We start from the raw sequence: 22,091 nt of genomic DNA on the forward strand, positions 1-22,091 counted from the left end.
CATGCGCACTATCACCCCACGTGTAGCACACTCCACATGGACTTGGAACTCTGGACTTGGAGAAGATGATGAACGGTTCTAGGTAAAGAATGAGTGACTTCCTCGACCACACTGACCGTCCAAAGATTGCCTGGTCCAAGACACTTAGCAATCTCACTGCTAGCAATAGTACGTCTAAAAAGCAGAACTTGTAGTCTTGTGTTTGGGTATACATAACATACATACGATACATATAAATTATACATAATATATGCAATGTTAACTACGTGATTTGTATTGATTTGTATGTATTCATGTTAACATTGTACTGCGTTTACTTGTTTGGAAAGATTTGTCATGAAACTTGCAATACAATGCACACACGTCAAAGTCGGAAAGGGATTTGATTTGATAGTAATATTGTGTATGGATCAGATTATGTGATAACCACCTTCACAAGACTGCTGTGTACACCTTTAAACTGCTAATGTCACCTGTTTACGAGAATCAAGCACTGATTAATGCTGATCAATAGATTTCCTCTAGTGATAGAGTTCATTATAAATGATGATTATTATATTCTCTAGTAACTCCTTCACCTGCGTCAACATTGTCCTCTGGTCCTACCAAACCTCGTAACCAAGTTTCCCGCAAGTTGGCCGCACAATTGGCAGCAGCTGCAGGATATTCAGATGTTGAAAAACTTTCTGAAGCTGCTTCAAAGTGAGTTTGCTCAACTGTCTTAATCATCTTTTTCTAGAATAACGCCACGTTGCGATTATTGTGAGAGAATAATACTGTATAACTTGTTTTGTATTGCAAAAGTAACCCTCCTTACTTACCCCAGGGGCGACATAGACAGCTGGGACCCAAGAACATTCGATCACGAGTCGCGCTCGTTCAATTCGTATGAGGAGGGTGGTCTTGGCTCAGTCATGCAGAACTGCAAGGAGTCTGGCCCCAAAACCGTCAACCTCTATGTTGGTAAAATACCAGCCACCCTCACCAAGGTGTTTACTTTTTCAGTGCAACTTGTAAAGATTGACAGTTTTCATTGTAATTTCGAAATATTTTTTTAGGATACATGCACCATGTCACCGGAATTTTCTCCCAATGTTTGCTTGAATTTGTATAGACCTAGTGCTCAGTCTGTTTGTTGTTCTTCTGTGCAGGAGGGTCTTCGTAAACTCTTCTCAAGGGCTGGGAAAGTGAACCGTGTTTTTCTCAACAACCCCAAGACTGGGCAAAACCTCACCTTTGGGTAAGTTCACTAGAATGTGATTAGATCACACTGTACTTGCAAAACAGTGTCAGTATATGAATACCCTGGCCAAAAAAATGTTATGCTTCGGATGTGTAGGGTTACGTGATTAGGTAGACAGTAATTATGTTATCATAATTATCATTGTTTACGTTAGGTCACCAACTAGGCCTGGTAAATATTGCATGATTATGGGCGTGGTTTCAATTCGTTCAGATTCAACTAATTTCTTCGTAAAAGCTGCCGTAATCACAAAAATAGCTCTGTGTTACAAGATATCTAAGCTAGCTAGGTATTCTAGGTGGTAGCAAGAGTTCATTAGCTCTTCTCAGGAGTATTAAGGACTGTCCAAATTAAAATGACATGGAATTTTGTTATAATGATATTCATATAATGATATTCATGCGCGCAACGTCATCGCTTTGGAATGTTTATCACGTGCGTGGGTGGCAAACGTCTGCAATTACTGGTGAGGGCGGAGCTTGGGTCATATGACACTCTTACTTAATTTATTAAAGTTGACCGTAGCTACTTGATTGAGTAAAACCCTGAAAGCATTTGTTGTAGGCTACCTAGTAGCTATTAAAGGCCTTAACTAAGACTAGTAGAGAACTTGTTTCCTGCTGCGCAAGACAGTGCAGCCAAGCAAGAAAGTTAGGAGGAGAAATCAGGTAAATATTAGCTTGTTGTTTGTATAGACCATGATTACCTATGAATCTGCTTTTGCGCAGCAGGATTTCATCAGTATATGATATGTACATCAGGATTCCAGGAAAAGATAGGATCTAACTAAATTGGAACAAATGCTTATTTTATAATTAGTTTTACAAGGAAATTTCATGTTAATTGGTCACATGATAATCACATGATCTTTATTTTTGATTAAGGAAACCTAAATGTCAAATTAATAATTATGTTTAATATCGCACACTTTTCAATGTATGTGACGTTGGCCTTTTCTTGATTCTGGACGTGCCTTAATGCACCTGAGTTGGTAGTAGCTATCAAGTTGTGTCAAACAAGAAGGCCTCCCTCAATGAGCATCAAGTCCAAGCTGTCAACTCCAGTGTGAAGGAATGGACATTTTGTGTGGTTCCCTACTGTTGCAGACAGTGAACTTGGAAGCCATTTAGCTCGATCTACCTGGTCGTTAGATAGCATTCTATTATTTATTTGTATGTAGTTTAAGGTAGTTAACGTAGTTAACGAGGGAGCGGCCTTACCTCGAGAAAAGGGGCACTCAGACATACGGGCGTGCCCCTTCTTGCATGCATAGCCTACACGTGCAAGCTTACAGAACTGTCTTACAAGTGCGTTGACGGCTGCTCAACTTTCGAGCCTCCCACCCCCCCAGTCGGTTACTACCTATCACCTCTTTCCATCTGTTGATGAGGGCCCCCCCAAACACTTACATGCTTAATGTTAACCACGGGGGCCCCTCTCTCAGGACTCCCCCAAAACCTAACCACAGTCACGTGACCTTCGACCTCTAGGGCGACAGAGTCCACGGGACACGTGACTCCAGCTTAGTCCCGGTACTGCCAAAATGTTAATAATATCCGCGCACCGGATATGACACTCTAGTTATTGCAACACTCTTGCGACCGTAGTTAACATTTGTGTAGCTGATTATACAATAGACCTTAGATCTCTATAGACACACCCATATGCAATCTTCACTAGGAAACATAGCGTTATTTTGGAGACAACTCGGCCTGGGTACATGCATGTATACGTAGCTTTGCTGTCTGGCAATCCATAGTAACGGATTATTAGCGGGTGTGTTGTACCAGAGCTCAATGCGCTTGTATTCAAGAATGCGCTTATGTTCATTTCAAGCCACCCAGTAACCAAATAAAGAGTAATGACTCGCCTACTAAGCAACCATAAACTGTATCAATGAAAGCATCGCAGGTGCTGATGCCTCGGTGGATGTGTCAAAGCTACATAACATAAAGCTACTATAGCTAATAGACACGGATACATATCGTAATGTTCTTACTGTATAAATCAGTAATCACAGATGTACTGTGCACAGTGAATGTGTACGGCAATGCAATGTCCTTTGATCTATAATTACCAGCAAAACTCAAAGAGTGGGCGTTCCAAACCGATTTTTCTCCAATAGAGCATAGTTTGCGTTAAGGAGGAAAGCCTGTCTGTAAAGAAGATTTTGCAAGCTTTTGTACCACAACTGAAGCTATCCTTGAGATTGTAAGCGGTTCCAATAGCTACTACTAGTTGCACAGACTGAATGTCTGGAGCTAAGAAAGATTCTACTGTCGATAACTCTCATCAGCTTGCAGCATCACAAAACAAGCAGGCCGTTAAGGGCAAGGTACTTCAAATAGTATACTGGGATGCTACACTCCTACTTTCTGAATAACGAGTAATTTAGTCGACAAATTTCACATTGAACTCAAATGTAAAAAAAACTCAGCAATATTTGTGCTCGTGTGATGTTGTCTGGCCCCCCCGAGCTCTGTGTATGACTATCATCCAATAATTTTGCACATGCGCAAGCAGCCAGTAGCAGGCCTCCTTTCTGAGGCCTTGTGAAGGAAGCTAGATCAGGCCCCAAAGAGGTTGGAGAGACTCGCATCACCAGCTATATTATTAGAGCTACCATGCACTATACAAACTAGCTAGCTCTAAAATTATCGTATCATATATCCGTCGCATAATTAAATATAGTCTGGTACAAAAACCAGCAGTCAAGCATGTGTTTAAAATAACGATACGTAGGACTACGCTTGTAATCGAGTATGTGCTAATAATCCAGTTTCTATAGTGTATAACATTATGCTGCATTATAATAGTTGTGTAGGCAGTGCATTTACAGTTATAACTGGATTTCTTAACTCAATAAGTTTCCTGGTTTTTACGTGTGTAGCTGTGCCCTAATGCAAAAACTGCATATATTTGCTTTGACAAAATTAATTTTTTCTGTAGGTTTGTCGAATTCAATACAATCAAAGAAGCAGCTTCAGCAATTCAATTACTACACAATTTCGATATTGGCAACGATGACCGCCTTGTTGTCAAGATATCCGAAACACACGAACAGAAAGAAGCCAGACTTTCAAGACGAACAAATTCACTTGCTTCTCACGTCCCCTCATTTGACGATACTGAGTGTGATTCTATCACTGACAATACTCATGATAACCCCCTCCTACCACAATACAAGTCGCTGTCCCTACGGAGTCCCGGAAAACCAAATCCAGCTTTCGACAGTATTGTAGGCACACAGAGGTCCCCGGCAGGTGGGGCTACTAGCCTGAAAGCTATGTCCAGTGCATTTGAGCAGGAACCAAATGAGAAAGTGTGTGAAAGAGCCTCTTCTGTGAATTCGACTCGAATTAACGATTATCTTCCCTGCCATGTGTGTGACACATCCACTTTCAATCGTTGCTCGTTGTGCAAGACAGCTTATTGTTGCCTACGCTGTCAAACCCAAGACTGGCCAAAGCATCAATCGGAGTGCAAGCTAATCCAACTCGAGGGGAACGTTGGTTCTGTTGACCCTCCAACCCCACCCAGACCCTGTACCCCCCCACTTCATAAAACAAGCAATGGTCTACTTAGAGACGATTCTAGTGACAGTTTCGATGAGCTATATGTCGATGAAGATGTCAAGTATCAGCAACTCAAAAACGAATTTAGTTTCGAACAGAAAAATGTGGATACTCAAAACAAGCCTGCGGAGGCTACGACACCTTCTACTGAAGCTGCGATTATGCAAATCCCATCTGCATTTGCACCGGTTACTGCTGCAGCTACACCTTCTTTTGAGAGTGAGCTTTTCCAGAATCCTTCCAAAAACCGTTACAAAGAGGCTGAAGGAGTTCCTTTGCAAGCTATTCTACCCCAATTCGACCTGGTGGCTCAGCCGTTGCCGTCTATTTCCCTCAGGGATACCGAGCTTCCCGAAGATTTTCCTGTGATTGTTACAGCGTATTGCGATGTTTCACACTTTAGTGTTATTCCAGCCTCAGTTGAAACTCTCCAAGCGTTCCTTAAAATAAAAGATTTCGGTGATAGGTCTGATTTCAGTCCCGAATACTCTTCAACTATTGGTACGATTTGTGGGTACAAAGATGAAAGTGGAACCTTCTATAGACTAAAGATTATCCACACACCAACACAAACTGTTGATCTTTATGACACTGGTTACAGAGCCATTCTCCCGTTCACTTCATTCGTTAAACTCCCCGATGAACTTATCTCCATCCCGAGTCTGTATAAAAGGTGCTCCCTCAATGATCTGCGACTAAACCCTGAAGTGCCTGGTGGAGTCGAGTATCTCAAAGAATTAATCGATCTAAAACCTGTACTCATAAATAGCGCCAACCTATACAGTAGCAATGACATGCAGATCCTCTGTTGTTGCATATCCACTTTGGACAAGCTGGTCGACATTCATGGCAAAATTGCTGCCAGTCAATTCTGTACAAAGAAGAACTATAATAACAATTCCAACATGTCAAATCCACGGTCTCTTAATAAACTAGCACTCGATTCAAACCAATCTGGACACAGATCACCTTTTGGCACGGCTCAAAATACATCGACTCCTGGGCAGCCATCGGTCAATGGTGGCACACTTTACAAACCAGTCCAAATGGCATGCAAGGTCCCTTTTCACTGCCCACCTTTCAACGAAACTTTGACCATCATCCCCAGGGTTGTCCTAAACCCAAACATGATATGGGCTCAAACTATTCACAAGAACTTTTCCAATTTTCACAAGCTGCAAGCTGATGTCAATTCCATGTATCAGTCGTCTGTGGATAGTTCCTACGCACCTTCTGTTGGCGAAATGTGTATTGCCAAGTTCTCTAGCACCCAGTCTTTCTATCGAGCTGAAGTGCTCTGTGTGAACCACAACGGAACGGTTGACGTGCATTTTGTAGACTTGGGTAACCGAGAGACTGTCTCTACCGAGCAACTTCATTACACAATGTCCCACTTCCTCACTCTACCAAAGCAAGCGCTGAAGTTCTCCCTCGCTGGTCTGGGCCCTGCTAACACTGCACACAGCTGGAGCGATGCAGCTGTCATTGTATTGAAAGACAAGATAGTGAATCGTCGAGTGCAAGTGAAGATATTGTCCGTCACGAACGAAACGTTGGAGATTGAAATGTACGATCCTGAAGATCCCTCGCTGACTATAAACGATTTCCTTGTACAGAGAGGACTAGGGAGTGTTAATGTCACATGTGTGGGCACACCCACCATCCCTACAACACCAACTGGCAGCATCACGGGAGTTTCCGTTAGCTCCACCGCTCAATCACTTGCAATGGCTTTCAAGAAATTAGTGAGCCCTAGCGCTGACCCCAAGCAGAGTGGCGATTATCTTCCTTCTATTTCTGAGTCACCTGCAGTGATGAATAATGTTGCTACAGCTGGTATTGTTAATGGTCACCATGTGCCACCGCACAAAGTATCTCCGTCTAGTATGAACGTTTCCTCTGTGGAAAAGATGTTGTCTTTTAATTCTTCTGAATCAAGTGCTGCAGAGGATCATTTCGAGTCTTCTACCATGGCACCCCCAATTGATGAAGTAAGCCCTCGTTGTAATGGAGTACATTCCTCTTCAGCTACAAAGTTTTCTCCTACTTTTAACGACGAACTGATAATCAATTACGTTGAGCTGAAAAAGGACACGATATGTCAAGTGACTGTCACTCATATTACCAACCCATCTGATTTTTGGGTGCAACAGTTGAGTAAGCTAGCCGTCAACAAACTAATGTCTTTGTACGATAAGATCAAGAAGACTGAACTCGTGCCTCTAACTTCTGTCTCTGCTGGTGACTTGTGTTTGTGTCGATTTTCTGAAGACAAACAAATTCATAGAGCTCGTGTACATTCTATAGAAAACAAAACTGCTGTTGTCATCTATCTCGATTATGGTAACTCTGAAACTGTCCCGTTAAATGACCTCTACGCAGTTAGCAGTGAATTGACTTCGTTCAAGCAGCTAGCGACATCGTGTACAATCAATAATCTTCTCAAACCAGACGGAAAGTTGTCCAAGTGGAGCGAAAGCTCTGTTATCTTCTTCAAAGAAAAAGCTTTTGACAAAGAAGTTGAAATGAGAGTTGTTAAATGTATGGGACGCAAGCATGTTGTCAAGATCTTTATCAATACCAGTAAAGGAAAGGAAAACATGTTGGATTTGTTTGTTAATAGTGGACTGGGAAAAAGAAGTGATTTGCCAAGTGAAGAACGTAAAAGAAAGCAAAGATCCCCTCAAAAGAACGAGTCTAATTTCCGGCAAAGATCCAGCCCCAGTGAGAATAGTTCAACAACTTTTCGGACTGATAAAAAGTTTCCTACTGAACAAAATTCCGGCACGTTTCTTCGGCGAGACCGTTCAACTGAAGAGCCGTATGAAATCTCTCTATCCAATTCAAAACTCTCTCCTCCCCCTCAAGCACGTGTGTATTCGAAAGTAGCCGACATGAAAGTGGTCGATCTTTGTGGAGAAACTGATGTTATGGTGTTGGAAGTCTATCACCCTCAGAACATTGTTGTGCAACCGGCCAGTACTGGGAATGCTGAATGCCTTGATAAACTGTCCACCAGTTTGAGTGCACTCACGGTGCAACCTTCAAAGTCTGATTTGCCTGGTGTTGGCTCTCTCTGCTGTGCTAATTTCTCGCTGGATGGACTTTGGTATCGAGCGCAAGTGTTGAAACATTCTCCGTCTGGAGCTGAGGTCTACTTCATCGATTATGGTAACACGGAAACTGTTCAGGCTCAAAGTATCACCCAGTGCCCCCAGGACGTTGCCGATATCCCTGTATGTGCAGTGAAGTGTTCTCTGAATGGAATATCACCTGCTCCTCCCAACACCGAGTGGCCATCCGAAGTAGCAGCTCGTCTCAAGATTCTGTGCTCAGAGAAAATCCTTCACGCGAAGGTGCTCAGTGCCAATTCTGCTAATGGTGTGAAGAATATTCAATTGTTTGATTCTTCCAGTGGTGATAAGATGGACATTGCTGCTAATTTGATTCAACAGAAGTTGGCTGCTCCTGTTGCTATGGCAAGCGTTAGAATGCCCAAAATCTCTGATATTCAACAAGTTACTCTGCCCTCTGGCGTTTTCCAAGTTGCCATTAGCCATCTTGAATCTCCAGCGGAGATGTATGTTCAGCTAGCCACTCCAGAAAATGCTGCACTCTTGGACGAATTTAGCACAGATCTCAACGACAAATTCTCATCCAATCCTCCCGTTCCACTGAAAACTCTCCCATCCAAAGGATCTCTCTGTGCTGCCAAATTCTCTGACAATTCCTGGTACAGAGCCGAGGTTTTATCTGTGTCAGGCACCAGCTGTGAAGTGAGATTCATCGACTACGGTAACAAAGACATGGTTGATTTGAAGAACATGACCTATTGTCCTGAAGAGCTTCTGTCCGCACCTTGTTTTGCCATCTGTTGTAAACTAACTGGAGTGGAGTCCCCCAGTTTTGACAAAACATCCTGGACAAAAGAATCTATTTCACAACTCAGAAACCTAATATTCGAGAAAATTGTGCAGGCTAAAGTGACTGGTACTGATGCATTAAACAATTCTCCATTGTTGAAGCTCAAGGATCCCTCCAGTGATACTAGTGTCGGCCAAAAGTTAGTGCAGCTCGGATTTGCAGTGGATTTGAATGTCGCCAAGCAAGTATCAAATACTATTCTCCCATTAGCTACGGTATTGAAGAAGCAAAAGCTACCAAGTGGGACATTTGCATTGATGGTGACTGAAGTTATATCTCCTGGAGAAATCTATATTCAAGTGGCCAATCCTGAACTGGCCAGCTTGTTGGATGTGCTAGGTACTGATCTCAACAACAAGTTCACTCCCGGAATTCCACCCTCTCTTGTGATAAAATCTCCCCCACCTAAGGGATCTCTGTGCTGTGCTAAGTTCTCTGATGGTTCCTGGTACAGAGCCGAGGTCTTATCTGTGTCTGGCACCAGCTGTGAAGTGAGGTTCATCGATTTTGGCAATAAAGACATGGTCGATTTGAAGTGCTTAGCTGTCCTTCCCGAGGAGTTTCTGTCTGCACCTTGCTTTGCCATTTGCTGTGGACTAGCTGGAGTGAAATCTCCTGCCGCTACTAAGGAAGCCTGGCCGCAAGAATCAGCTGCACGGCTTGCTCAGTTAGTGGCTGACAAACTCTTGAGTGCTGAAGTGGTGAACGTAGATCAACCTAACAATGTTCCTCTTTTGAGACTGAGAGATTCTGCTGATGCCGATTTAAGCCATGATTTGCTAGAGAAGGGATTAGCATTGACTACTGAAAAAACTTCTCCCCCCAAAAAGCAAGTTGTGTGTTCACATCCTGTTGCGACGATGCTGAAGAAGCTAGAGCTACCGACTGGTGTTTTCCAGGTTATTGTGAGTGAATGTGGGTCTCCTGGAGAAATGTATATTCAACTAGCCACTCCCAAACTAGCTCAATCGCTGAGCCAGCTGGGCGAAGATCTCAATGACAAGTTCTCTCCATCTATTCCACCGTCACTTGTTGTAGAAACGCCCCCATCCAAAGGTTCTCTTTGTGCTGCCAAGTTCTCTGATGGCTGCTGGTACAGAGCCGAGGTCTTATCTGTGTTAGGCACCAGCTGTGAAGTGAGGTTCATCGACTACGGCAACAAAGACACGGTTCTACTCTATAATTTAGCAACCTGTCCTAACGAGTTCTTGGTAGCACCTTGCTTTGCCATTCAGTGTGGACTAGCTGGAGTGGAGTCTCCTAATTCAAACAAGGTGATCTGGCCAGAAGAATCGATACTGCATCTCAAACAGCAAACTACCGACAAGCTTTTGAAGGCCAAATTAGCCAACATCCACCCAGTCAGCACTATTCCCTTTTTGAAGATGAAAGATCCTGCTAGTACAAGTGGCACGGATGTGAGCTCTGAGTTAATTCAACAAGGTTTTGCATTGAGCCCAGCCAACTTCTCTCCCAGTGCACCAACCAAAAAGTCACCAACATCTCTAGTAGCAAAGCCTTCTCCTAATCCTCTAGCAACTCCTTCTCTCAGTTTACAAGCAACAAAGTCTCCTAACTTCAACATAGAAAAACAACCAAGACAATCTCTTCCAATGGCAACTGTGTTGAAGAAATATGAGTTACCTTCTGACGCTTTTCAGGTTGTTGTAAGTGAGGTGGTGTCTCCAGTAGAGATGTATGTTCAGCTAGCTACGACAGAGATAGCTACAATGCTGGACAAGCTGAGTGCTGACCTAAACAATCATTTATCTTCCAACCCTCCTGTCTCTCTTATCAGTAAAGCTCCCCCATCCAAAGGTTCTCTCTGTGCTGCCAAATTCTCTGACGATTCCTGGTACAGAGCCGAGGTTATATCTGTGTCATGCACCAGCTGTGAAGTGAGATTCATTGACTACGGTAACAAAGACATGGTTGATTTGAAGAATATGACCTATTGTCCTGACAAGTTTTTGTCTGCACCTTGCTTTGCCATCCGTTGTGGACTAGCTGGTGTGGAGTCTCCTAATTCTAACAAGGCAATTTGGCCAGAAGAATCGATAGTGCATCTCAAACAGCAAACTACCGACAAGCTTTTGAAGGCCAAACTAGCCAACATCCACCCAGTCAGCACTATTCCCTTTTTGAAGATGAAAGATCCTGCTAGTACAAGTGGCACGGATGTGAGCTCTGAGTTAATTCAACAAGGTTTTGCATTGAGCCCAGCCAACTCCTCTCCCAGTGCACCAACCAAAAGGTTACCAACATCTCTAGTAGCAAACTCTTCTCCTAATCCTCTAGCAACTCCTTCTCTCAAATTACAAGCAGCAAAGTCTCCTAACTTCAACATCGAACAACAACCAAGACAATCTTTTCCAATGGCAACTGTGTTGAAGAATTGTGAGTTACCTTCTGACGCTTTCCAGGTTGTTGTAAGTGAGGTGGTGTCTCCAGTAGAGATGTATGTTCAGCTAGCTACAACGGAAGTAGCTACAATGCTGGACAATCTGAGTGCTGACCTAAACAATCATTTATCTTCCAACCCTCCTGTCTCTCTTATCAGCAAAGCTCCCCCATCCAAAGGTTCTCTCTGTGCTGCCAAATTCTCTGACGATTCCTGGTACAGAGCCGAGGTCTTGTCTGTGTCAGGCACCAGCTGTGAAGTGAGATTTATCGACTACGGTAACGAAGACATGGTTGATTTGAAGAACATGACCTATTGTCCTGACAAGTTTCTGTCCGCACCTTGCTTTGCCATCCGTTGTGGACTAGCTGGTGTGGAGTCTCCTAATTCTAACAAGGCAATTTGGCCAGAAGAATCGATAGTGCATCTCAAACAGCAAACTGCCAACAAACTGATGAAGGCCAAACTAGCCAACATCCACCCAGTCAGCACTATTCCCTTTTTGAAGATGAAAGATCCTGCTAGTACAAGTGGCACGGATGTGAGCTCTGAGTTAATTCAACAAGGTTTTGCATTGAGCCCAGCCAACTTCTCTCCCAGTGCACCAACCAAAAAGTCACCAACATCTCTAGTAGCAAACTCTTCTCCTAATCCTCTAGCAACTCATTCTCTCAGTTTACAAGCAGCAAAGTCTCCTGACTTCAACATTGAACAACAACCAAGACTATCTTTTCCAATGACAACTGTTTTGAAGAAATGTGAGTTACCTTCTGACGCTTTCCAGGTTGTTGTAAGTGAGGTGGTGTCTCCACTAGAGATGTATGTTCAGCTAGCTACAACGGAAGTAGCTACAATGCTTGACAAGATGAGTGCTGACCTAAACAATAAGTTATCTTCCAACCCTCCTCTTTCTCTTATCGCCAAAGCTCTCCCATCCAAAGGTTCTCTCTGTGCTGCCAAATTCTCTGACAGTTCCTGGTACAGAGCTGAGGTCTTGTCTGTGTCAGGCACCAGCTGTGAAGTGAGATTCATTGACTACGGAAATAAAGACACGGTTGAATTGAAGAACATAACCTATTGTCCTGAAGAGTTTCTGTTCGCACCTTGCTTTGCCATCCGTTGTGGACTAGCTGGTGTGGAGTCTCCTAATTCAAACAAGGCAATTTGGCCAGAAGAATCGATTTCACAACTCAGAAACACAACTGCTAACAAACTTATGCAAGCCAAAGTTATAGGCTCTGATCGTTTCCCTTCATTAGATCTATGCGACCCAGGAAGCTCGTCGAATGTCAGCCAAGACTTGATTCAACAGGGATGTGCAGTGGATCCAAGTGTTACACATGTACATGTACCTATTCCCACCAAAATAGAGCTGCCTTCTGATACTTTCCAGCTTGTCGTGAGTGAAGCTGTGTCTCCAGCTGAGATGTATGTTCAGCTAGCCACTCCAGAAAATGCTACACTTCTAGACAAATTGAGTACAAATCTCAATCATAAATTCTCATCCAATCTTCCTGTTCCACTGAGAACTCCCCCATCCAAAGGTTCCCTCTGTGCTGCCAAGTTCTCTGATGGTTTATGGTATCGAGCTGAGGTTTTGTCTGTGGCAGGCACCAGCTGTGAAGTAAGATTCATTGACTATGGCAACAAAGACACAGTACAACTCCACAATATGACTGCTTGTCCTGAAGAGTTCCTGTCAGTACCCTGCTTTGCCATTTTGTGTTCTCTTGACAGTGTTGTTTCCCCCAATGGTGATCTAAGTGTATGGCCAGAGAAATCTATCTCAGGATTGAAGCAACTCGTTTCCGATATGTTGATGAAAGCCAAGGTTGTACGAAATGGTGCTGTTCCAGTGGTTAAGATAAAGCAGGAGGAAAGTGTGGGGAAAGGTGATGTCAGCTACCAAATGATTCAGCAAGGTTGGGCCCTGGATCCAAGGATGCTCTCAGAATTCTGATAACTTGATGTTCTATTTAGCCAACTTTCTCATATATCTTAACCAACTTTTCACTTATCAATCAATCAATCATTGTCGTACTTTGTCTCTTGCTATTTTGTATTCAAGGCTTGATTTAATTCTCCTATTTGTACATGTACAGTTTTTGTGTGAGGTTTTAATTTGTATGTGAATGTAATGTCACCCTGAATCCCTCAGTTATTAGCCGCGGATTGTATTGGTAAAACGGATGTGGTATAGTTCAGTAATTGGAAGTGCAATTTGCAACCCGATAAAAAGTCTGCAGACCATTTTGTGTGCTAAAGTATACGTAGGTGAGAGAGATACTGAGACCATGAAGAAGCGGCTGACATTAGTGCTATACACCGTTCTAATAGGAGCTTCCTTGTTTTTACTGTATTCCTTAACGGTGGATAGAGGCAACCTCGGTGCAGTTGAGATAGACAGTCGAGTATTAAAGTTGGACCAGCTCATAGGCAGGCAGTCAAGAGCAGGACAAAGACATCCAAACTCTATAGATACCCCAAGAGAGAGGTATGAGCAATTATTCACTACTTAACTGAGCATGTGTAAACTATGAATCTATTTCATTATTAAATACAATTGTGTCTGCACAATATTTTATTGTGCACATAGTACAGTCGGATCATTGTCAGCCATGCAGTGGTAGCAATCATATCAATCACCCTGTTTTACACAAGAATTTAACCTGGGCGCAACGGTCCCTTTTGCGAAGCTGCGTTCCATAATATTAAAAATTCATAGAGTTACGAGCTGTTAATTTGACAGGTAAGATGTAGAATGCACAATACCATACATGCGCACACAATGTGTGAAGGATTTGTCTCTCTTGCAAATACCATGAGCACTTGAAGGCCATTCTGGGCATAAAATTATTGTGATTTTGTTCGTGTGGTTTCTGTTTGCTAGTATCAATTAAGCTTTGTATTGCCAAACCAGAATGTACATATTTATCGTCTTTCTCCACTCACAAAGCAGGGCTTGCCCTGTAGGCTGCCAGGTAGTGCAATTAGTGGTTGGCAATGCTAGATCCACTGACTGTACCTAAGCAACCTGCTCTTGCAGTTAGCATCATGTTGGATACTGATTCAGTGGTGTATATTCTTTTATTTGTACTCGTATGAACACACCGTATACTGTGCCTTCTAACCAATTATTTGTTTAGTCTATAGATGGTATTTGCATAGTTCTTTCTGTCTTTCAATGTGACAATGGAGACTGAATTTACCTCAACCTTCCTGTTTAGAGCCATTGTCTTTCATATAACCTCGATAATACAAAAGGCTTGGAATCGAGACTAAGCTAGAGCCATGCATTACTTTCTGTAGCGACTACCTTAATTACCAATCTCTAAGAATAATATAGGGAGGTGGCCTTTTAGACTCAACATAGGAGTTACCATTAATAGGGCCAGGGAGAGTGTAAATGAGTGCAGGATCCTTGGATAGTGGTCCTTGGATACCGATTTTTTGTTGTAATTTTTGTTGGTGGGTGCCGCTCTAAGTAATATATTTATTGCATAGGACTGTTTCTAAGTTGGTTACGCTTGGTTACGCTCTAATCAGATTATAATATTCCTGAGTGCCTCTTGTGCAGCCGTGACTTCTAAAAGGGCTCCAGTGTGCTTGTCTGGTCTGTGGTTAAGGGTGAACTTGTCTGGGTACTTCTCTGCTTGTATGTAAATAATGTGGCATAGTGGTTGAGAGGTGCACATGCTGTGGAAACCCTAGCCCCCTTCCTCACACCTCAAGTGATAGTGCTAGCCAAGTGGTTTATGTGGCCTGCCAGTAGACATTATTAAACTAGATAGCATCCCATAGTCTAACTTTTTGTTCTGTCACCACTGTGGTAGGCTTCAGGACATGAAATAGCCCCCACTTCTGCTGAAATTTTAGGATGTTTTGCTGATCTAAGCTTACCACATTTTAATTCCCATATTGGGTAATTGACAGTTTTGCCCCTTTTTGGATGACTGTTCAACATTCACCAAATTTAGGGGCTGATTTGAGACGAATTTCCTTTTTTAGTGGCACGCTTACATCATAATTAGAAACCTACAGTTTGTATGTTATGTACTGGTCTTGTTTGTGGCCTAGCTGGTTCCCCACCAGGGAGAGTTCCCTTGCTGCTCTTACTTATTGTACCAGCCATCCACCCCACCACCCATAACACACACACACAGGGACAATGCCCCATCACTGCCGATAGTACAAGGCTGTCCACGTGTTCCAAAACCAATGCTGGTAAGTCAGTCAGTCAACTTCGTTTGGTTATCAAGTTATAGCTAGTTATGCCTCGAGGCATAGCCGCACGGAGGAATACGATAAAGCTAACAGTGTGTGTGTGTGTGTCAGTTTAGTTGAGCGTAATGTCTACTAATTTGTTAGTGTGCATTGAGAGCATTGCTTTGACCAAAATGGTACATCTCTTGAAAGTGTTTCTCTAAAGCACTTTCTACACCATAAAATCTTAGTGATTATATCTGTACTGCACTATATAATTGTGTGAGTCGTATTAACTGTTTTTGTTTTGTTTCTGGGACAGAAATACATACCACCAGTCCATTCTGTGCCCCTCTCCCCCAAAGAGAAGCTGTTGGCCATGTGTGGACAGACAGAGCTGTTACCACTAAGCAGTTTTTTCACTGACACGTGAGTTGTAGGCAAATGAAATTGGAATAAGCAGCCAATTAAGCAAGTTTTCTTCAAATCACCATTTAAATGTTATCTTCTTACAGGATGATCAATACCATGACTAAGATAGGAGAGGGAGCCTTCGCGGATGTGTTTGGCTGTCAGAAGGAAGGCTGGGACAAGCTCGCCATCAAGGTAGGCCCACACAAGCAATGGCAGTCTAACTAGCTGTGTGTACAGTGCCTGAGAAGTACTTAGGGAAAGGAAATGTGTGGGCGTTCAGTTTAGCCACCATTACTTTGATAGCCTATTACTTATTTAGGAATTTCATGCTGAAGGTCCATCGGTATTCACAGTAATATAACACTGTTGCCCAGACATTTCCTTCAACTAGATGACATGAGAATCTTCTACATTTACTTTATTGGTTACTTTATCTACTGCGACATTTGTCTAGATCTAGTTCTTGATGTAACCACAAGGTAGTGACAATCTAGTGGCTCTATCTATTTAATAGCAAAGGGCATCTGTTAGCGGTTAGTCTATAATATAGTCCTATGTTGTAATGTACAAGTTTCTTAGACTTGTAAGGCCTCTATTGGCCCAACATGATACATGTGCATTGTGTCTGGGTAGCTCATGCACATCTTCTCCTTTTGTGCAATAACTATAAGCAGTTGAAGTTGTGCAGTGACCAGCTAACTCATGGGAAAGTTAGCTGTACGTTTATACAGCAGCCTTTTAAAATGTTTTTGTGAATGTAAGGTTTTAATTTCAGTGCTGAAAAGTGAAGGTAATAGTTTTATATGATATCTCTATGTAAACATCCACCTTGTTGTGATGCTTTTTTAAGATTAAGATTACTTCACGCTTACTGTGTGTGTTCCCTCTGCAGATTATACCCATAGAAGGAGACTTCAAGTATAACGACGAGCCTCAGAACACGTTTCAGAGCATGCAGCCAGAAACTGTAGTCAGCATGTAAGTATCAAATTATGCTATTAATATTGTATGTACATCACACTGCTAACTTTTGAGGGAGTCTTGGTTCCAAATATACCCATACTGGATATACACTTGCACATATGCTTGGATTAGTAAAGATTCAAGCTCTTTACTGAGAGGTACCGTACAGCTGGTGAATTTGGCGAATGAGACAATTGAATATTATGCGATATACTGCATGGGACTGAGTATAGCTACATTGGCGATTTTTAATTCTCGCAACCCTCGCCTGATTTGACAAAATGAAGTTGTCGCCAAATTTACCCGGTACACGGTTACATATTTTCGTTAATGGCCAATGTAAAATCTGTCATAGTCAGATAGTCTACTCAGGAAGCTGTAATTAATAGCAGGATGTGCTTGTAACAATCTAGTATAACAATCTAGTTTTTATCTTGTATGTTTCACTGGGAAAATTGTTCTTGAGGTACTCAAGTGTGGCAATGTTTATCTAGCGGTTATCTGAGGGGCAATCTTGTGGGGCAATCTTGTGGCTGATACAGAGTTTTGCCGACCATGGGTCAGTGGGTTGGTGGGCAGTGCACAACCATAGAAAGAAGAGAAAGGGAATTGGCAATAGTGGCTAGTCTAACACAGAGCAATTTCATGCTTGTGTTAGTCTAGCTACTATGATATAGCTAAGGTTGTGTCACTAAGTAGTGTGCTGTGTCCCAAATGGCCACAACTATTAATTTTGATGTTTAGTAGCAAAACTTCTCGTGGACTTTTACAGACAGCCAAAACAATTCTCATTAATTATTCCCCACGTTGGAAATAAGCCTCGATTAAAACCGTGGGGAAACACGGATGGTACTTTGAGGGTACATCATTTCCAATCCCTCTCTCTTCTATCTATGGTGCAACTAGGCCTTGCTCAGAATTTTGCCTATTAGTCTATTCTCCAATGCTCATGTTTTACCTATTAGTCCTTTGATTCTCACCCATTAGGCTTTAGTTCTTACCCAGTAGTCTCACATTATTATTATTATTATTATAAAAATGTAAATATAGTCTTCTAGCGCACTATATTGATGTTCATTGAATAACTTTTTCATATACTCTTTTAGCTGCAGTTGATGATGGTTGAAATAGCAATTGCACGCTCCTGACAATTTATACAAATTTGACAAAAATTGCCTATTAGGCTGGCATTATGCTCCACTGTAATGCACAATTATTATGTCTAACTTATTGATATTGCATGACTGTGTTGTTTAATTGCGTCTAATTGTGAATCTCTTGGCTGCAGAGAGCTGAGTCTATTGGGGGATGCGAACAATAAGCTGGTGAGTTTGTGTGTGGTGACAGTGTGGGTGTATGTGCGTTGTCTGTGAAATTCAATTATACACAATGTATTTGAAGTATGTATGTGCATGTGGTGGGTTTTGTGCAGTGTTAGTAATTATATTCATATTTGGACATCGTGTCAACTCTGACTAATTTTTTACCACTCTTATTTTCAGAATATGTCAATTCCACACTACACAAAGAATTTCGTTCAAATGGATGCGTAAGTGCCACCGTATTGTTTGCACAAATACCATAGTTATCAGATTTCCTGTTTGAGGACATGAGCAGGTATGACCATTCATCCTGTCTGTTTGATCTCAGTTGGTAGCCAGGGTTACATGTATGTCATTGAACTAAGGGCTATACCTTTCTGTTGCCCCTGACAATATGGGTAGGTCTAGCACAGCTAAATGTGAAAGGATGTGTGTGTGCCAGAGGAGGTCCGACATGCGTGCACGAATCATTACAAGTTCAGTGCATTGATGTCATTGCGGTCACGTGATAATGTCCAGGCCAAATGCACTGAACTTGTAGTGATTCGTGCACACATGTCGGACCTCCTCTGTGTATCAGTGTATCTCTGAATGCTAATTAGTAATTACTAGCTGATTATTGGAGAGTGTGTGGTGTATAATTATAAGTTAAATGCTGCATGTGATAATCTATCAATAGAAGGGTCTATTCACATGTCTATTCACATGTCTATTCACAGAGTTGCTCTGGTTCAAGGCAAGTTCCCTGACTTTCTCGTTGAGGCCTGGGATGACTATGACTTCAGGAAGGACTCTGACAATGACAGACCAGGTGTGCTCACTGTTCTTTTCAATGTGTCTGTGTTTGTTGGCGTATATTCATTGTTGAGCAGTTTTGGTGCATGCCCACAAGTTGGTGTGACTAGCCGTTGTGTTTTTGTGTAAAAGTCAATTTTTGTTAGTCACTGTGGCTTTACTTATTTCGTATGTCGCTCAAGTTAATTGTGTCCAAACCCTTGTTTACAACACTGAAAACAATACTGATGTCTCTATTGTCTATGTGGGTGTGTAAACCATTAGATAAATAGTTCTTGTGTGGGCACTTGCTCAGTTCGTACTATTGTTCACAGTACTGCATAAACAATACCAGTAGTCATGCACTCCAGACAATACTTATACTGTCTCTGTTTGGTTTGTAAGCCCCAAGCCCCTCTTGGTCAAAGTGTTTGTGTAGGTGTTGCCTATTAAGCTGCCTGAGCAGTTATACATGTACATGTAGTTGACTGATGTTGTGTTAACCCTCCCTGTTGATTGTCTCTACAGTTGTAGTTAGTTGACTGATGTTGTGTTAACCCTCCCTGTTGATTGTCCCTACAGTTGTAGTTAGTTGACTGATGTTGTGTTAACCCTCCCTGTTGATTGTCCCTGCAGTTGTATTTCCCGAGAGTCAACTGTACGTGCTGTTCTCAGCTGAGAATTCGGGTGTGCAACTAGGAAGTTATGTGGTAGGTTTCAATTGTGGTCTCTAGATCTGTACTTCTAGAGTAACTACCAATAACTTTGGTTTGAGTCACTTCCTATATTATTATCGTGGGTTAATGGCTAGCCTGAGGCAATTTTAAATGTGCTAGTATGTGTTATAATTAAAGAACACTTTCTCCCCTGTACAGTACCATTCGTTACAGGAGGCCATCAGCGTTTTACAGCAAGTGACTGCTACCATAGCAATTGGAGAAGCTGTAAGTTGTCGTACAACACATTCATGCACATAATAGCTTTTAAATAGGCTACCCTTTACCAGAATTATTTTAGCATGTGGAAAAAAGGTTCTGAACTGAATCATGAAACATGCTGCCCCCACACAGTGTGTCTGTGTTGATTATTCTCTTCTACCCTCAGGCACTTGAGTTCGAGCACCGTGACATGCACAGGGGCAATGTTCTAGTGAGGAGAACACACGAGAAGTACCATTACTTCAGACTCAACAATAAGGAGTACTACATTGAGAGCCACGGTGTGCAGGCCACCATTGTGGACTATACCCTCTCCAGAGTAAAGCAAGGTGTGTGTGTGTGTGTGTGTGGACTGATGGGGGGAGGGGCGCATCTAAGTGTGTGTTCTTTTAATTGCCTCGTTTTTGCTGTGTATACTATATTGGGCCACTCACCCCTTCTGTACAATCATGTAGCTTGTACTGTACATGTTATACTACCTACCTAGCCCATCTCTTTATTATAGAGCCACTGTTGATATGAACCAGTGTAATCCTATAGATCATGTTTTACAAGTGTACATTAATTGTACTTGCTACCACACATTCTACAATCATGTACGTATTCAAGCTCAGGACATTATTTTATCTCCCTGTAGATTCCGAGTGTGTCTCGTTCACTGACCTCAACAACATGCCCTGGTTGTTCAAGGGCAAAGGGGACATCCAGTTTGACGTGTACAGAAATATGAGGAACGATACAAAGTGAGCCATCTCCTCCTTACCTAGCACTCTGTTCCATTGGGTTGTATTATACAAAGTGAGCCATCTCCTCCTTACCTAGCACTCTGTTCCATTGGGTTGTATTATACAAAATGAGCCATCTCCTCCTTACCTAGCACTCTGTTCCATATTGGGTTATATTATACAAAGTGAGCCATCTTCTCCTTACCTAGCACTCTGTTCCATTGGGTTATATTATACAAAGTGAGCCATCTTCTCCTTACCTAGCACTCTGTTCCATTGGGTTATATTATACAAAGTGAGCCATCTGCTCCTTACCTAGCACTCTGTTCCATTGGGTTATATTATACAAAGTGAGCCATCTCCTCCTTCCTTACCTAGCACTCTGTTCCATTGGGTTATATTATACAAAGTGAGCCATCTTCTCCTTACCTAGCACTCTGTTCCATTGGGTTATATTATACAAAGTGAGCCATCTTCTCCTTCCTTACCTAGCACTCTGTTCCATTGGGTTATATTATACAAAGTGAGCCATCTGCTCCTTACCTAGCACTCAGTTCTATTTGGTTATATTATACAAAGTGAGCCATCTGCTCCTTACCTAGCACTCAGTTCCATTGGGTTATATTATACAAAGTGAGCCATCTTCTCCTTACCTAGCACTCTGTTCCATTGGGTTATATTATACAAAGTGAGCCATCTGCTCCTTACCTAGCACTCAGTTCTATTTGGTTACCATAATATAGCATGTAAATGTTCATGGTTTTCGCTGATTATAAGCATGATTGCACTGCTATATCCACGAATTTACTATCACATGCATAGTCCACGAAAACCTTTCTAACAATTATTCTGCGAAAGTTTATACCCTATACGCACACCTATATACGGTATATACAAAGTGAGCCATCTGCTCCTTACCTAACACTGTGTTGCATTTGCAAAGTGAGCCATCTGCTCCTTACCTGTTCCATTAAAGTGAGCCATCTTCTCCTTACTTAACACTCTGTTCAATTTATTCTGGTGCCTCGCGGAATAGGTGCCCGTAATGGGGGCACTGTTTAGAACTGTTTTCATGTAATGTGGTACTGTGTGAATGCTTTATAATCATGACTTTTATACATGTTAACGTTGATTTTAACTGTACCCCTATCCCTCTCCTCTCAGGAACAAATGGGAAGAGCACCATCCCTTTACTAACGTCTTGTGGATCAACTACATAGCAACCAAGATGAGTATCAAGGCCAAGTTGAAAGGACCAAGCTCAAAGACATGGAAACAAAAGTTAGAGCCCTACGTTCGAAAGATACTTCGACACAGAACTGTTAATGACGTCTTCTTGAACATTTTCTCCCCTGAAAGAATTTTAAAGAAACCTGTCTCTAGGAAATCAAATAAATCTTAACGACGTCACATCTTTTGTTAGCAACAGATTGTCAGACTTTCTCTACAGCACTCATTGTACCCGTATCACTGCAGTCAATCTCACCAGAGGATTATAATTATAATTATTTTATGTTTATTTTTTTATTCAGGTTAAGAATGATGCAATTCTTGTGATTTTACTGAAACATGAAATTTCCCCTTTCAAGTGTCTTTTCAATGGGTACAT

At 42.1% G+C, this 22,091-nt stretch overlaps 2 protein-coding genes and 1 long non-coding RNA gene across 3 annotated transcripts; all 3 read left to right on the forward strand.

Moving 5' to 3' along the window:
- The first annotated feature begins 28 nt into the window (after window positions 1–28).
- LOC135331858 (uncharacterized) lies at window positions 29–13,293 on the forward strand. The gene is made up of 5 exons (XM_064527123.1): window positions 29–168; window positions 567–702; window positions 827–989; window positions 1,152–1,240; window positions 4,193–13,293. The coding sequence occupies exons 1-5, from the start codon at window positions 90–92 to the stop codon at window positions 13,101–13,103; spliced, it is 9,378 nt and encodes a 3,125-aa protein (XP_064383193.1). The 5' UTR covers window positions 29–89; the 3' UTR covers window positions 13,104–13,293.
- On the forward strand, window positions 1,256–2,131 carry LOC135331971 (uncharacterized). The gene is made up of 2 exons (XR_010393087.1): window positions 1,256–1,911; window positions 1,972–2,131. It is a non-coding gene; the product is annotated as an uncharacterized LOC135331971 (long non-coding RNA).
- LOC135331908 (serine/threonine-protein kinase haspin-like) lies at window positions 13,130–22,071 on the forward strand. Its single transcript, XM_064527197.1, has 13 exons — window positions 13,130–13,637; window positions 15,307–15,367; window positions 15,669–15,775; window positions 15,862–15,952; window positions 16,653–16,738; window positions 18,012–18,048; window positions 18,226–18,272; window positions 18,765–18,856; window positions 19,456–19,529; window positions 19,695–19,763; window positions 19,924–20,086; window positions 20,395–20,500; window positions 21,647–22,071. Exons 1-13 carry the CDS (start codon window positions 13,333–13,335, stop codon window positions 21,882–21,884), a joined length of 1,476 nt encoding a protein of 491 aa, XP_064383267.1. The 5' UTR covers window positions 13,130–13,332; the 3' UTR covers window positions 21,885–22,071.
- Window positions 22,072–22,091: the final 20 nt, after the last annotated feature.

Source organism: Halichondria panicea, chromosome 2, assembly GCF_963675165.1.
Source record: "Halichondria panicea chromosome 2, odHalPani1.1, whole genome shotgun sequence".
Taxonomy (NCBI): domain Eukaryota; kingdom Metazoa; phylum Porifera; class Demospongiae; order Suberitida; family Halichondriidae; genus Halichondria; species Halichondria panicea.

Excerpts from the sequence above, each read along its gene's own strand:
- LOC135331908 (XM_064527197.1), top strand. The coding sequence starts at position 13,333 with ATGTGGTATAGTTCAGTAATTGGAAGTGCAATTTGCAACCCGATAAAA. Across the intron at positions 13,638-15,306 it reads ATAGATACCCCAAGAGAGAG|GGACAATGCCCCATCACTGC; the intron begins GTATGAGCAATT and ends ACACACACACAG. Across the intron at positions 15,953-16,652 it reads GGGACAAGCTCGCCATCAAG|ATTATACCCATAGAAGGAGA; the intron begins GTAGGCCCACAC and ends TTCCCTCTGCAG.
- LOC135331858 (XM_064527123.1), top strand. The coding sequence starts at position 90 with ATGAGTGACTTCCTCGACCACACTGACCGTCCAAAGATTGCCTGGTCC. Across the intron at positions 169-566 it reads CAATCTCACTGCTAGCAATA|TAACTCCTTCACCTGCGTCA; the intron begins GTACGTCTAAAA and ends TATATTCTCTAG. Across the intron at positions 1,241-4,192 it reads GGGCAAAACCTCACCTTTGG|GTTTGTCGAATTCAATACAA; the intron begins GTAAGTTCACTA and ends TTTTTTCTGTAG.